At 36.6% G+C, this 15,356-nt stretch overlaps 1 protein-coding gene across 1 annotated transcript in view; it reads left to right on the top strand.

Moving 5' to 3' along the window:
* The window catches only part of LOC139115155 (uncharacterized), a 28,075-nt gene extending 13,102 nt beyond the window's left edge, over positions 1–14,973 (top strand). Inside the window, exons 12-24 of the mRNA XM_070677068.1 lie at positions 769–850; positions 1,670–1,784; positions 2,246–2,323; positions 2,965–3,083; positions 5,218–5,419; positions 6,198–6,421; positions 6,961–7,092; positions 7,579–7,882; positions 9,855–9,951; positions 10,599–10,727; positions 11,370–12,551; positions 12,989–13,096; positions 13,893–14,973. Coding sequence (XP_070533169.1) covers positions 769–850; positions 1,670–1,784; positions 2,246–2,323; positions 2,965–3,083; positions 5,218–5,419; positions 6,198–6,421; positions 6,961–7,092; positions 7,579–7,882; positions 9,855–9,951; positions 10,599–10,727; positions 11,370–12,551; positions 12,989–13,096; positions 13,893–14,192 — 3,072 coding nt within the window. The 3' untranslated portion in view covers positions 14,193–14,973. The remainder of the gene's footprint in view (positions 1–768; positions 851–1,669; positions 1,785–2,245; positions 2,324–2,964; positions 3,084–5,217; positions 5,420–6,197; positions 6,422–6,960; positions 7,093–7,578; positions 7,883–9,854; positions 9,952–10,598; positions 10,728–11,369; positions 12,552–12,988; positions 13,097–13,892) is intronic.
* Positions 14,974–15,356: the final 383 nt, after the last annotated feature.

The following is a 15,356-nucleotide window of genomic DNA, read 5'->3' as shown; positions in this document are numbered from 1 at the left end:
CCTGTTAAAGTGAAAAGTTGGGGTGGTTAAAGTTACCAGTGGATGTATTAGAATGACCTTTGAATCATGTCTTCCTGTTACATGATTGGTTGTTTTTCACTATTTCTTGTTTTCCATGCTTGCATTTCCTCGTTACTCTAATGTGTTATAATGCTGACCAAGGGTTTAAGCCTTTGAGCGCCAATGTCAATTTTTCTCACCTTTATTTACCACCGTCAATTGTTCTCAGATATTTGCCAAAATTTTGATAAAAAAGTGTAGCCAATGAAACATGATGTCCATTTGGTGTAAAATTATCAAAAAATTTCAGAAAAATTCATACGAGATTGGTAAAATGTGGCAGTAAAATTTTGATGGGAAAAATTATGGCACTCAAAGGGTTAACCCTCTTTAATTATCAATGAATTAATAATGCTATCAGTATCCAGCAGTGTATAGGAAAATGCAAGTTTTTCCCATTCAATATTTTAACATTAATTTTAGTCTGTAAATAAAATTATACCATTTCCTGTAGATACTAACACTTTATACTTAAGCATATTCACAGCACATATCCGACAATGGCAGTGCCTACTAATTATTCTGTAAGCAGAACTTCACATCACCTTGTCAACCAGACTCTCATCGTTTTTCAATCAGTAAAATCAATAATGTCCCACAGAATTGAGGAACCTGTCTATATGACACCAAAAGATGGTGCTGTTTGTTTTGATATTCCTAGCATTGTCATCCGTTGTTCAAATTACACCACTTTGTTGACTTCCTCAGGAGCTGCTGGCTGATGCAGGCAGTGATTCAGATGAGGACTACGACAGTGATGTATCTGATGCATCCATTAAAACACCTGATGGTAAGGCTACATTCCCTTACATGGCACACTGTTAGTCTTGGATATACCAGTGTACATTGGTATACAGTAGAACAGTGTTAGCTTTCAGGGTGTTTTGTAAACTTGTCTCATGACACACTGCTGACTTCTTCTTAAAGTAGAGGGCACCTCCAGAAACAGTCTTTCAAAGCACTCAAATTTTTACAATAGGTTAAAAATTTCATTGACGAAAATTCTCACAAAGGTTTAAAACACTTTTTAGCTCCCATTTGCCATACATATATGGCAATTGGGAGGTTATATGGTTGGAAAAAGTCTGTATGTGAGATGTCTGTATGTATGTATGTATGTATGTATGTATGTATGTATGTATGTCTGTCCGTCCAATGCAAAAACTCCGAAACTGCTGCACGTATTAAGCTGATTTTTGTGTAGTGATGCCATATATGGTGTAGATGTGCCGTTGTTAAAATGAACTTTTTAGTCTCATAGATATGCAAATGAGGCAGAAAAAATGGCGAAAATGGTCAAAAATCAATAACTCAGGAACTACTCATCTGATCATTGTCATATTTGGGTTTTAGGTACCTTATGGAAACTGGAAGAAAATATCATCTTCATGCATCATCTATCACATTCCTTCCAACAATCACAGCAAACAATTGATCAGATGATAATGGAGCTAAAACAGTTTGTAGTTTATATGGTTACAGAAAGCTGTGAAAATTAGGTCCCTGGCCCTGAATGCATGCATTGTGCAACCTGTAACATTCAAAATCTAAGTAATTCAGTAAAGCAAGCAAATCACTAATGATTAATGAAATGGTGACATTCTTACAGACGGCTCAGATGTAGAAGTTAGACCATACAGGCCTAGATCATTGCAGAGTGGTGACAAGACATTGGATATCAAATTGATACCTTTACCAGAAGTTGTTGCCTGGACTCTCCAACTGTAAGTCACTTTATCTGACTTTGACAATCTTCCTCAGTGGTTTCTCTTGAGATTCAAACTTCTGATTGGTTTAAATGAAATTTCTTTCTCTTACTCGACACTTTCACTTTGTAGAAGTCATTGAAGCAATTGTCTCCTGCAAGTAGAAGTATGAGATTTACTGATGATAACATTGATGTAACCAATCCTTTTTGATGTACACTAGTACAGTAGTTCTGAAAACTATATTTCTGTTCACAAATCAAAACAAACAATGGTAAAGAATTGGTACAGTTGTCTCTCCCAGGACATTACTATATCTGCAGCTGTATATTTTAGTACAGATTATATTTTCAATTGTTATATAGTACCCAATTCACTTAAGTCAGGCATACAAATATTGCAAAGACATTGTTTTATAATCACTGGTACTTTTGCACCAATTCAACGATGCAAATATTGTATTACGTATTGGTTGTCAGGCATTCTAGTTTTGTTGGGATGACGGTTCATCCAACCTGGAAACCAATGAAATCTGACTGGACCAAGTTGTCTAAAAGGTAAGTTACTATATTCATTGCTTATTTTATCTGAAGTTTAGCAAAATCTGTTACTGTTTGTTCTGTTGACATCTTCTTGTTTTCTTTTTATTTTATCATTCGTACTTGCATTCTTTGAGAATTACCGGTATACTAGGTTTCAGAAAGATGTATGGATGTAAATATTGTAAATAGTGACCAAGGGTGTGGATAAGAACCAGTAGTTGGCAGTAAAACAGCCAGTACTTTTCCCTATAAAGGTACTCTTCCTATCATTGCTCACAGCCTCATCAATTCAGCCGCCAAATCTTGACATTTTGCCATCTACATTTTGGCGTTTTAGTTGCTTACTCAATGAATTTTGTATTGTAAAAGCATATATAGTACATAAAAAACACCAGTCATTGTGAATAACAGTGTTAGCAGTAATGGCCAAATTCCCTTGAGAGATTTTATTTGTATATGATCGTCCTAATGTATACATTTTTGGTTACAGTAATGGGGTATGGTAAGCATGAAAGTTGGTGAATTAGTGTTTTATCAGCAAGGTTGTAAGGTGTGTGGTGTGACATGAAAAACAAACTTGCAAACTTTGTGAAAATAGTGTACTCATTTACAAGTCTAGGACCTCGTATTACACACTGTGCATTTATTACAAATAGCGATGCTGAAAATTATGAACCAGTGAGCAGAGAGTCCATACAATTCCAAGTTGAAGTTGAAAATGGTGAAACCGGTGTGAAAACTAGATTACCAAGATATGCTACACAGTCTATGAACAGTAAGTACAGAACAAGTTATTTTTTTAGTGTTGAACAGTCAAAGCTGTTTCCTTGAAACTAGTACTTTCATTCTTTCCTTTCATTTTTTAATTTTTTCCTTTTTTTTTCTCTCAGTGTTTTGGCAATTTTGTTCATCATTTGCGAGCTAGTTCTCAATTTATTAATATTTATGTACAGCTACCACTATACCAGGTATGGTCTAATTCATATCTAAATTTTTGTGCATATCAGAAAGTTAGGTATTCCTTTCAAGATTTTCTGCAGGTATTTTGATGAACTGATATGTGGATAAATGTCCTCAGATGTCTTTTGTACATGTAATTTGATTCATAATTTTAGTCCCTGTTTATGTGTATTCATCATACTGCAGTAGTTTTTTTTTCTTATTAGAGCTTAACCCTTTTCCTGCCAGACAGTATCACTTCCTCATCAGCCAAGTCAGTAAAAAGCGGTATTGAGCTAAAACATGACGTATTTCACCCACTTGGCTTGGTATGTTATAGCATCTTTAGTCCAAAAAAATCAAGTTTACAGTATTTATGTTTTCAACAGCCTTCAAATAGACAGTATTATGTTAAAATACACTATATGGAATATGTTGTGTTTCATTAATTTTAACCATCTTGACCTGGTGGTGAAATATGGACTTGGCAGGAAAAGAGTTAAAGGAAACATGTAATCCTGTGATCATTTGAGTGAAATGAAGTGTTCATGAAAATAACAAACTTTAAAAAAATGACAAGGTCCTTTTGCAAATCCACTGATCTAAATGTATGTCACAATTGAAGATGTGTCTGATATATGCAGGTGTTGTGTTTCCCATGGTACTTGTCTGACCAGCTGCTGGCCTGCAAAATGTTGAATGTATTTATTGAGACATAGCTCATTGGTCTTACTGTCTGTGAGCTGAATATCAACAAGTTTTATCATAGTCCCGGGTGGGGAGGGACTGGTTTTATGAAGGAAATAATTTGCATGCAACCTGATGTATCGGCATAACATGTATTTTAGTATGACAGATGATTGTAGCTACTGCACTTATACTCTGGTACCAGTAATTTCACTTTGGGGAGATATTACTTTATTCAAAGTTAGACAATGTTTGAAATTCATTGCCCCCTTGTGAAATGTTTCTTTGATCTCATTTGTAGTTAGAAAGATATTAAGATAATAGGCTTAAAGTAATAAACAGATTTTTCAACTTTTGCCTAAACTTTCCTCAGGGAAACTTTAAACCATTTTCTTTCATGCAAAATTTTGGAATAGAGAAACAAATCTCCTTACTTTAGTGATATTTGAAATTCAAATTGGCTGCTGAACCCTGCATGAACTCTACAGGAAAAACTTAAATTACTGATTCTGACAAAAATCAAGATTGCGAAAACTTCATTTATTCCACAGAATTCACAAATGAGTCCAAACTCGCAGCAGACTACAAAAGTAGTGTAAAAGTACAAAAAGTGTCAACATCTTTCATGGTGGTGCAACTTATCTAAAATAGATCCCTGTCGGGTATTAGAAGTCAGTTCCAACAGTCCATCAGTTACACTTTAAAATCTCCTGAGACAAATTATACAGTTTATTCACATTCACAGTGCTGGGGTCATATGTGCTGTCAGAAAACAAAACCATTGCTTCAATATTAAATACCTACCTGTAATGAGTGAAAAATAGGAAGAAATAATGTTGTACAATGATCATGAAAGACAATGATGCACATGGTGTGTTATTATGGAATTATTGTTAAAGAAAAGTACTAACAGAAACTGACTGTTGAAATATACCACAGGCATATTCCTTTGTATGAGTCAGTAAATATCACCATTTTTTCTGAACAACCCACGGACAGTTTGAGACTTCACAATGCCTGTATAAATATGACTACAGTGAATAATGTATATTTGACAGAATGTGAGTAGGTCTGTTGGCAATATAAGAAATTCACTCCAAATTTCTGACTAAACTGTCACAAAAAATTTGTTTTTCCTATGGCATGCACTCATGTCACTTACCAAAATGTAGATGTTAAACAAATTGATAGGGAAGTTGACCCAATGAAAATGTAAGAGAAACTCAGGCATTGACAAGTATGCTTACTTTTCCTGTGTTTATGTTTACTTTCTTTTCCTACAGAAACAAAAACAATGACTGCATACACTGGAGGTCCTGTGTGGTGCATGGAGTGGTGTCCACTACCCTTAAGTGTCTGTGCATCCAAACAATTTGTTGCAATCAGTTGTCACAGACATCATGAAGCCATCCACCACTGTGAGAAGACTTACCAGGAAAATGGAATGATTCAGCTATGGGACTTTGGCATCTTGGATAATAAAACGTAAGTTTGTTTTTAGAGGACAGAAAGGGTCTGTTTTTTCTGTGACCTGTTTCTGTACATGGTGTTGGTTAAAGGTATATAGTCACCTGTAATCTAAATATGCCCATATATGGTCAAAGGGGCATTCCTTGGCATTCAAAATGCCCATGTGAGGGCGCTGTTTTTAAATAGCGGCCAGCCGCTTAAAATCTGTGATAGATTAGATTTTCTCTTTCCGTGGTAACTGTGGCAAAATTGGAACAGATGACAGTATACCTTTAACAATGGAGCATGTGTGGGATGTAAGTGTCACACATTAAATTAACCCTTTCACCAAAGTGGTTTAGCCTGAACCCATGGTTATCAATGGTGAATGCAGACCTGTTTACAAGAGGAATAGAGGTGAATAGATTAAATGCAGTGATGTTGACCTCCGATAATATATTTCACGAAGTTGATATTATGTTTGAGATGTTTTGAGATTTTATGCTCACAATACAATCACTGGGACTTAAAAAAAAATTGCTTTGTTTGATCTGTCAGTATGACAAATCCTTTACTACTACCTTATTGACTTTAAGTAGAAAGTATATGATGACTGCACTTGGAGGTGAAATACAATTTTTTAACAAAACAGAAACACTGGGACAAATACAACTGATGAACCATGCCCTTAAAATAGACTTAATGACATCTGTTTTGCTTGATTATGAACCAGTATTATTGTTGAATATTAATCATCAAAATGGTTTAGTCTTCCTAAAGGACATTTATGCTACCCTACTCTTGTGATCTCCAGGCCAGCTAAGCCACCTCACCTCAGTCTTGGCATTGCGCATGAATACGGCAGCATATGGGACATGAAGTGGTGCCCCAGTGGAGCATGGGAAGATCCAGGGCAGTCAGAGAATGGGGAGACAGCCAGATTAGGTCTACTGGTAGTGGCTTGTTCAGATGGCAGGTTGAGAATACTGTCCATTCCTCACCCAGAATCGATATGCGGTGATGGCTCAGATTATTCAGGTAAAGACACAATACTGTACAAACAATGAGAAGTATACAGTGCACAGTCTGAGGTACATTAATATTCTCCATTGATAATGAATCAATATCATCATATTTAAATATCTCATCAATATTCATGAATTTAATTTGCATAAATGCATACCTTTATAATGTACTTCAAGCATCACCAGTTGATGATGTGACATAAATCTTGCAAATTTTTGTTTGTTTTCACATTCCAAATTTTGATAATTCTTTCTTTCAGATGATTAATAGCATGCATACTATTTTTTTTTTCAAATTGCCATAATACACTTTTTGGGTGACCTTTATTTGAAATGTTTTTCAAAAATCAGCATAGCTGCCAATTATTTTCTGGCAATTTTTTCTCAACAGAATTATGTGTTTTGTTTGACCACGACTGCTCCAATAGGTATCCCATTACTAGAGCGTGCACAAAATGCTTTTTCATGAATGAAGTTCATGAGATAAAGCTAGCTCAGTGTTCTGTAGGGTTTTCCTTTCTCTTGTTAATTGACGTCTTTTCATTGATACAGTGTATACAGTCAAACCATGCGCAGTGTTAGAATCAAGTCCAAGGTCAGACCTACCAACCAACAGTCAGAGTCTGTGTGTCGACTGGTCACCTGACAAACAACGCCGCAAAATTGCAGCAGGGTTCCACAATGGTGAGTTTATGAAACTTTTGAAATCTCATACTTAAAATGTGTAGCAACTGTTAGACTATTAGCTCTACCGGTATTATATTTGACCCATTACATCAACAAGTTATCCAATTTCCACCCACTTACTATACTTTATTCTTTCCTAATAAAGTCTTTGGATTATATAGGAAATGCATTACTTGGCATGTGATATACTTGGTATAATTTTGAGAGCATATGTATAATTGAAGAGGCATATTTGTGATGACGTTAAACCATAGCAAATTGTATCATACTATGTAAATTCAAAGGAAAACTCGGGTTTTCAAAGAGAAAATTAGTTAGGTCCACATATAAAACAATAAGTGTACCACGTCAAGATACATACTCAGTATGTTTCTTGACTTGTAACTATAGAAACCAGTGAATGTTATGTTCTTTATTGTCTGCATGTTTCAGGTAATTAGTGATGTAATATATCCAGTATTTACCTATGTTCTGTCCTTTCAGGCACTGTTATACTATGGGATCTACTGACCACATCACAGCTCTTGAAGACTTCCATACCATTGTCACCTGTGGACACATACTATCCATTTCACTCCTTCAGGGCTCACAGCAGTAGTGTCTCTGACATCTCCTGGTGCAAGACCACTGAGACATTTCTAGGAACCTCCAGCACTGACCGTAACTTGAAGTTCTGGGATCTCAGAAGTACCGTGCGCCCAGTGAACTGTGTTCAGATAGGTATGATGACGCAGTGTCACTGGCCGTCCAACTGGAATGGCTGCTGTGTCGGTCAGGACAACTCAGTGTAAGTTACATAGCTACATCATAGCGATACTCATTACAGTGACACAAACCTATGGATACAACTGATTTGCACAACGAATGACAGAGACATTATATACAGGATGGGTGTGAATAATTTAGGTTGGGGATTGACTTATATAGGCTGGTAATCTTCCCTTACATCATCTTTAGTAATTGTTACCCTAGTGACCTATGACTTGTGTACTTGATCTAACATCGCAAGATATTAACCCCTTGACTACCAAGGTCAATGTATTCCTATATACCAGGCCCCTTATGTAAATATTGATAAAATCTGGGGTGTGGTCATTGCATCAACACTGCTTAGAGTAAAAATTAAGAAAGTACCAATAAACCATATATTTTCTGAATCAGCATGAAATTTTGCACTTTTTATGCATAAGTTTTGTATTTTCAGGTCACATGACTGGTCACATGATTCATCATGTGACCAGAGTTGGCGAAGAATATCAATATTTGAAGCATCAGGACGTGTATGGAATCTATAAAATGATGCAAATTTGAATACAGTTGCAATTTTCGTGGCATTGTCTTTACACATATGTAATAATAACTACCCTTTACTTTATTTATAGATGTGCCTGTTTACGATTTTTCTCACAAAAGGCACAGTAAATGAACCACAAACATCAGCATCTGACATGATCAACATATTTTATATGTAAACACCTGCTTTATGTCTTCCTTGCAGAAATATGCATCTAAAATGGCTATGATTTATCAAAAATAATTCACAATATTTAAAAATACATTTTAGGGAACAACATATGACATGACCAATCAGATGACCAGTCATGTGACCAGTAATATTGACAATATGGCTGCTATAAAATTTCACTGGGTTTTTAGTAAAAAATTGTATTTCCTCCAGTTTCATTCAAAGAATATTGCTGTTAATAGAACACATTTACATAATTTGTTTTCAATAAATAAACATTTTATTTCATTAAAAAAAACAAACCATAAAAATCTTCGCGATTGTCCGTACTTCTGAAAACTGTAAACAATCAGCGCGACGCTTCTGTGATCAGCCTGACCTTTCAGGGTCGAGGTCATGGGTCACGACATTTGCTTCTGGATTTTTGCCATACTCGGACGTACGGGGGCGCAATCACATTCAGGCCAGATCAGAATACATCAATCTTAGTCACGCTGCGTGCCGATGCCGAAATTACGGGATTTTTAGGGACAAAAACGAAGCAAATACGCCTATTAAACTGTGCCGGATATTTCCGGCTCTAAAGGTATATGGTAATTCAATATGGCGCCGGATATATCCGGCGTTCAAGGTAGTCAAGGGGTTAAGAGTGTAACTGCTACATTGTATAACACTGCAAGTTCAGTTTTGTTTCTCTGACAAAAATAGTCTGATTAATCTTGTAGGTAGTATTAAGGTAGTATGTCTCTTGAAAGAAAATGACTGAAAATTTCGCTCAAACTTTCCTCAATGAAACTTCCAACAATTCTCTTATCAAATCAAGAATATAAATCAGGGGTCACTGTGCAAAGTTTTGTAATAGAGAAACAAATTACCTATAGGGAAACAAAATTTTTGATTTTCAAAAAAACTAAAATGTTGAAAATTTTTCCCCAAGAGCTTTAAAATATACCAATACAAGCAGTAGACCATTGAAATATTGACAATGTCTAAGTGTCTGAATATCTGTCCTTGAGGCGCATACTACCTTAAAGGTATACAGTCACCTGTAATCTAAATATGACCATATATGTTCAAAGGGGCATTCCTTGGTATTCAAAATGCCCATATGAGGGCGCTGTTTTTAAAAAACAGCCACCCGCTTAAAATCTGTGATTGGTTAGATTTTCTCTTTCCATGGTAACTGTGGCAAAATTGGAACAGGTGACAGTATACCTTTAAGTTGACAATTTCAAATATCAGGAAAGATGTCAGTAAGCATATTGATCACCATGTCTCTGATAATTCTCTACAGAACTGGAAGTCACAGCCATGTTGGTATACACTTTGCTGAGAGTGGATTCCTTGAACAGAAAGCCAACAACTTGATCAGCGTCAATGCATGCATATGGGTAAATGAGAACACAAAATTATTCCTTGAAAGCATTTCATGTAATGAAAAATTCAAAGATTAGACTTTTGTAGTGAGGTATTGCTTAACAAACAAAAAATGAAACATATAGGAATGAGTCTTTCTCATGTGAAATATGTGAACTCAGGGTGAGAACTAGGCACAGGAAAACTTAAGAAAATGATTGAAATTTTTTTCATGAAAAAAGCACCACCATATTTAATCAGTGCAAATAAAATGTACGAAATATTCTCATGAACATGAAATACTTTAGCCCCACATTACAATCATTGTTTATATTTCACAATACGGAGCTGTCTCTTACTCACTTTGTATATGGATGGCATATGGTTTCTTGGTTGTAGCTTTGCAAATTTCCTTCTTAGAATTGGTGTTTGGATAGACTAATACATACCTCATATTGAAAGTATGTAAGGGGAATACAAAGATCTTATTTTCAGCAAGTGTTCAGATAGTTAGTTCTCAATTCAACATTTCTGTATGGTCTGTTACTTTAATCAGTTTGTAATAACTGTCCTGAACATGTAATCGCTTTCCCAAGAAGAAAATTACGAAAATTCTTAAGGCAAAGTGTAATGATAAAACTATACCAATTGTACGATTTTGTCATCTCTATTTTTTTGTCAGAGTTTATCTTATTCATCATGGCTGAACACGTTGGTAGCTGGTGACAGTCTTGGACACGTTCTCGGAATCGTTCTTCCAAATGTCCATAAACAAAGTGTGCACACTAAAGCTCCATTCAGAAGGAGATTTGTAAGTATACACATACGTAACCAAACATGTAGCTAAGATGTTGCCATAGCAACAACTAGAGATGCTGGGCATAGCTATAGCAACTACTTACAACATGGAGACAGTATCCACAGCAAAGTGTGATGTGTTGATGAATGATGTACTGGAAGGGTTTATTGTAACACCTGGAGTACAGGTCATATCCTGGGTGACCATTCTTGACAGATCTTATTTCCATCAATACATTTGTAACAAAAGTACCAATAGAAAATACTAGGTGCACAGCTTTGTCATGTTCATCAACCTGTCTGTACCATTTGCACGTTGGATGTCAATGTAAGTTTCATGAAGACGTACTGATGGTAGCTTGTTAAACTAATGTAAGCTCTCAATTAACAGTTGATGTTTTGATACCGTTATTATGGACTGTTACTAAATGTCTCTAAAGTTGATTGGTAACATGAATGTAGTGTACATACACCACTTTTAGTTTGGAGAATTCAATTCATAAACCTTTATGGAAGATACCAACCATTGCTGTAGCAAAGACGGCAGTATGTGTTTTATGAAGTTTGCCAATCCAATCCACACACACCCAGACAGACACACAGACTGACAGACAGACACACACAGTGACTTACTTGCTTCATCTTTCCCCACCAGCCTATTTACAGCCTGACAATTGAGGAAAGAGAAAAAGACACATCAAAGGTGACTTGTGTTGACTCTGTGAAAGATAAATCCCAGGACAATAGAGATGAGCTGTCAGGTGATAGGACTTCATTGAAAGCTGTTGCCATGGAAACAGATGTGGCAGAGAAATCAATAAAAGATTTGAGTCACTCCATTACAGAATCACATTCAGGACCTGGAGAGATGGATGATAAGAATGCAAAAATTTCAACAGATAGGGTTACTATGGAAACAGAACTTAGCAATACACATCAAGGGGAGGAGGTACAAAGTTCAGAAATTGCTGTTAATAGCGATGTATACAGTATGGCAAATAGAGGGCAGTGTTCATGTACAGCAGACAGGACTACTGACAAAGATGATATAAGGATAGTAAGTACTTCAGAAATTGACCAAGTTTGTGTCAAACAGAAAAAAAACTGTGAAAACTGCACAACACAAAGGACCAAGCCATGTGAAACTGATGTTCCAAATTTTCTAAACTGCCAGAAAACTACATCTTCAGTGTCTTGTGATGGTGTAGAGCTTTTACAGAGCACTGACAATGCAGTCAGGACGAGCAAGCAAGACTGTGTGCATTCGAATAGCAGAAAGAAGTGTAACACACGAGGTAAAGTTGAAAGTATAGATATCAATGCAGAGAGGTCTGTCAATAATCAACTTGGAAAGAAAATGAAATCTGAGGAGGAAAGTATTCAGAATATCATCACAGAAATCAGTTCTTGTGATGAGAATGTAAAATCCAGTACAGGAGCAATAAGGCGGCATAACCACTGTGTGACTCAGGACAATGAGTTAAGGATCACCAAGGTTACCTCAGGAAGCTGTTGTCGTGACAACTGTATATCATCATCATCATTATTGAAGGAAAGTGACATTCAAGAGCAACAGAGGGAAAATCTGGATACAAATTCTACAAAGCTGAAAGATCAACCAGTGAATGCCAAAGGGAATTTGAATACAGAAACTTTGAAAGCAGAGAAAGCTAAAAACCATGCTGCTCATGCCAAGAAGGAAAACACTGAAGGCAAGAGTAAATCAGAAGGGTCTACTAAGAAGACAGCAAGAGACAAATCTACTGAACGTCAACTACCCAGTGACTATGCTGACTTTCATGAAAACTACTGTCTTGTCTATAAGGATGCTAACTTGGTAAGTTTTCCTCTTTCACCAACCCTTCCTCCCCTCCCCCTGCAATGGTTCAACCCTATTGATATCGTAATTTAAGTTCAGAGCATAGATTTGGAAACTAGGTGGGTACTTGTATATGTTCTTTACTATGATGGCATCATAGTCAATAGTGGGGGCATGATAGCATGTATGCGATAGCTCTTGCAAACGATAATGAATCCTTTGGCCATAAATTACTCAGCACCACAGTCACAGTTTGTGTAAACATCCATGCTGTGGTTGTTTGTGGCTTCACCCATAACTTGTAGAAAGTTGTGATGATGACAAATTCAAATAAATGAAGCAGGCAGAGTTTGTTCTTCCTTCATTGTCATATTTATTTAAGCTCTGGCATGTCACGTGATGAACTTTTATCTATCTCAATGACAGTGTTTTGCTCTCTGATTGACCCAATACAGGCAAATTTCACCAAAATCCACAGCAGTGAGTCCTTCAAGAGAATCCATGGTGATAATTTGAAAACCTATCCCAAACCTGACCACTTCACTGTGGAATCAATCAACAAGGTATTGTGATTTCAATCCTCCTCTAGCACAGATGAATCTTAAGTAAAACACATGACTGTGTCCAAGGTGTATCTCTAAACATAGTACAAGTTGTAGTTCAAAATGAGTGATTATGTGAATGATGTTAGATGACATATTAAATCAAATTGACCTCCGGAAGATAGTCTGACCAGCAAGTTCATCAGGTCAGAGTAAGGCCAAATGAAAATATGGGCTTGTTTCTCATTGTGGGCCTTTGTAAAAAAATCATAACATTCAGTTTTCTATTTGCTTACCTTTTCTATTTTTCAAGCTCGCTATATTCAACTACTGACCTGAAAGTAACAGAATCTGAATTTTCACATATAGTGGTAATTCTGATGTGCAGCCTGGGGGCAAAGATTGAAGTTAACTGTTAAGAAGTGTACATGAGTCACACAGAGACTTACATTTTACACTAGTCATTGCACCGTCATTTTATATTGTTTTTTCAAGCAATGAGACTAAAAGACTGCCACAGCTATTGCAAATCAATATGTGCAAGTATGAAAAATTTGTCTTTCTTTTATCGGTTGTAGTGTTTATTACAATGAGATGTTTACTTGTACTTTGGTTGTAGGATAGTTTTACATACATTCCATGTTTTTTGTGAGCAAACAATGTATGTGTTTCAAAAACAACAAATTTGTTTGCAATATTCAATTTGGTAAGTCTTACACAGAAAAGTGGCTGTTGAACCCCCCTCCCCCACATGATTCAATGACATGCCCCCACCTCACATTGATGTGTATCTGTCTGTATGTGTGTGGTTTTCCAGGTGTGTTGGAATCCTAATCTTGGCTGTCATCAGTGGCTACTCAGTGGTGGTACTGCTGGGTTGGTCAGGCTTCATTACCTGCAAGCATTTAAGCAGAAAGACGCAGAGAAAGCCGTGCAGACCTTCAGCAAGAAACAACAGAAACGGCAAAAAATGTCAGCTGAGCAACAAACTACAGATGGGGAAGGACACTCAATGGAAGAGCAGGAACCTGATGAAGTGGAATTCAGTGGTAGGCAACAGGAGATGGAACAGCAGGGACAAGGTGAAGGAATGACAGCACCACAGCAGCCTAGGTAGCAGTCTCATGCCACTATTCTGACACACTCTTTCCTGAAATATAAAACCAGCTTTGCCATAAAAATGACAGGGTTGAAGCAAAATATATGGTGAAATGGCTTAAGCTGTGACTAGCTACATGATTTTGTTTCCAGAACAAGGTCAGGTCAGCAGGGATCAGTTATCCTTTGCAATGTCATTTTTGGAACTTAAATCATCTTAGGATTGTCTTTGTGACTCTGAGTGGCAACAACTCTTTGCTGTGGCAACAATGGTTGTCACTTGGCAACAACTCTTCACTATGGCAACAATGGGGATCACTTGTGCAACTTTTGCTATGATTGACGGAATATCAACAGAGAGGAAGACAAGATGAGTTTTACAGCAAAACTTGCCACACACATTCACACAAACCAGAACAATGATGATGTAATTTCAAACAGTGGCACATGTACACAGTATGCTGTTCCACCACAAGAGTCCCTGTAAAGTAAATGGCAAGGCATGGCATAGCTAAATGATGTTGCAATGGAGAGAAATGCATATAGTTTATTAAACAGCAGCTGATCATTGTATGTGAACTCATAGACACATGCTGTAGACACAAACAGTATTAAAATCATCTTCATACAAAATCATGACTGTCCTGGCTGGTGATGGTCCGTTGTCGTAAGACTGTGACTACCCTGCTCTGATTGGGAATGTGGACCGTGAATTTCTGGATCTATCATTGTGTGTGTGTTGAGATGTGAAAGTAAATTTATATGTACATGTTTTGCATCTTTAGTTCTTTGAATGTGACTTCATAAGTAAAGCTGATATCTGTGCATCTTTACCGGTACATTTTACAGTGGAGGCAGTTTTGCCCTACGCACAAATCTCCTTTTCGTTAGAGGTATGGTCCAATTTGCAATGACGGAATTATCCCAAAGGATGTGCCTTTCCTCACTTTCTATCATGACTGCCAATAGCGCCCTCAAGCAATGCATCTTCCAGTCTGGGTCTCAATGTGTAACTTTTTATTCATTTTCACAGTCTGCATTGTTCAATGTTTCTTGCTGAGAGCAAATTTGACCTTGAATCGACTTCATGTGAAATATATCCAAAAGCCATGTTTACCAATGAATTGATCAAATTTTGATATTTATTAATTTTTAATGGCATACCTGTGATATTGAACACATT

This window comes from Ptychodera flava, chromosome 17 (genome assembly GCF_041260155.1).
Source record: "Ptychodera flava strain L36383 chromosome 17, AS_Pfla_20210202, whole genome shotgun sequence".
In the NCBI taxonomy this organism is placed as follows: domain Eukaryota; kingdom Metazoa; phylum Hemichordata; class Enteropneusta; family Ptychoderidae; genus Ptychodera; species Ptychodera flava.
This window is presented reverse-complemented; position numbering and strand designations above follow the sequence as displayed.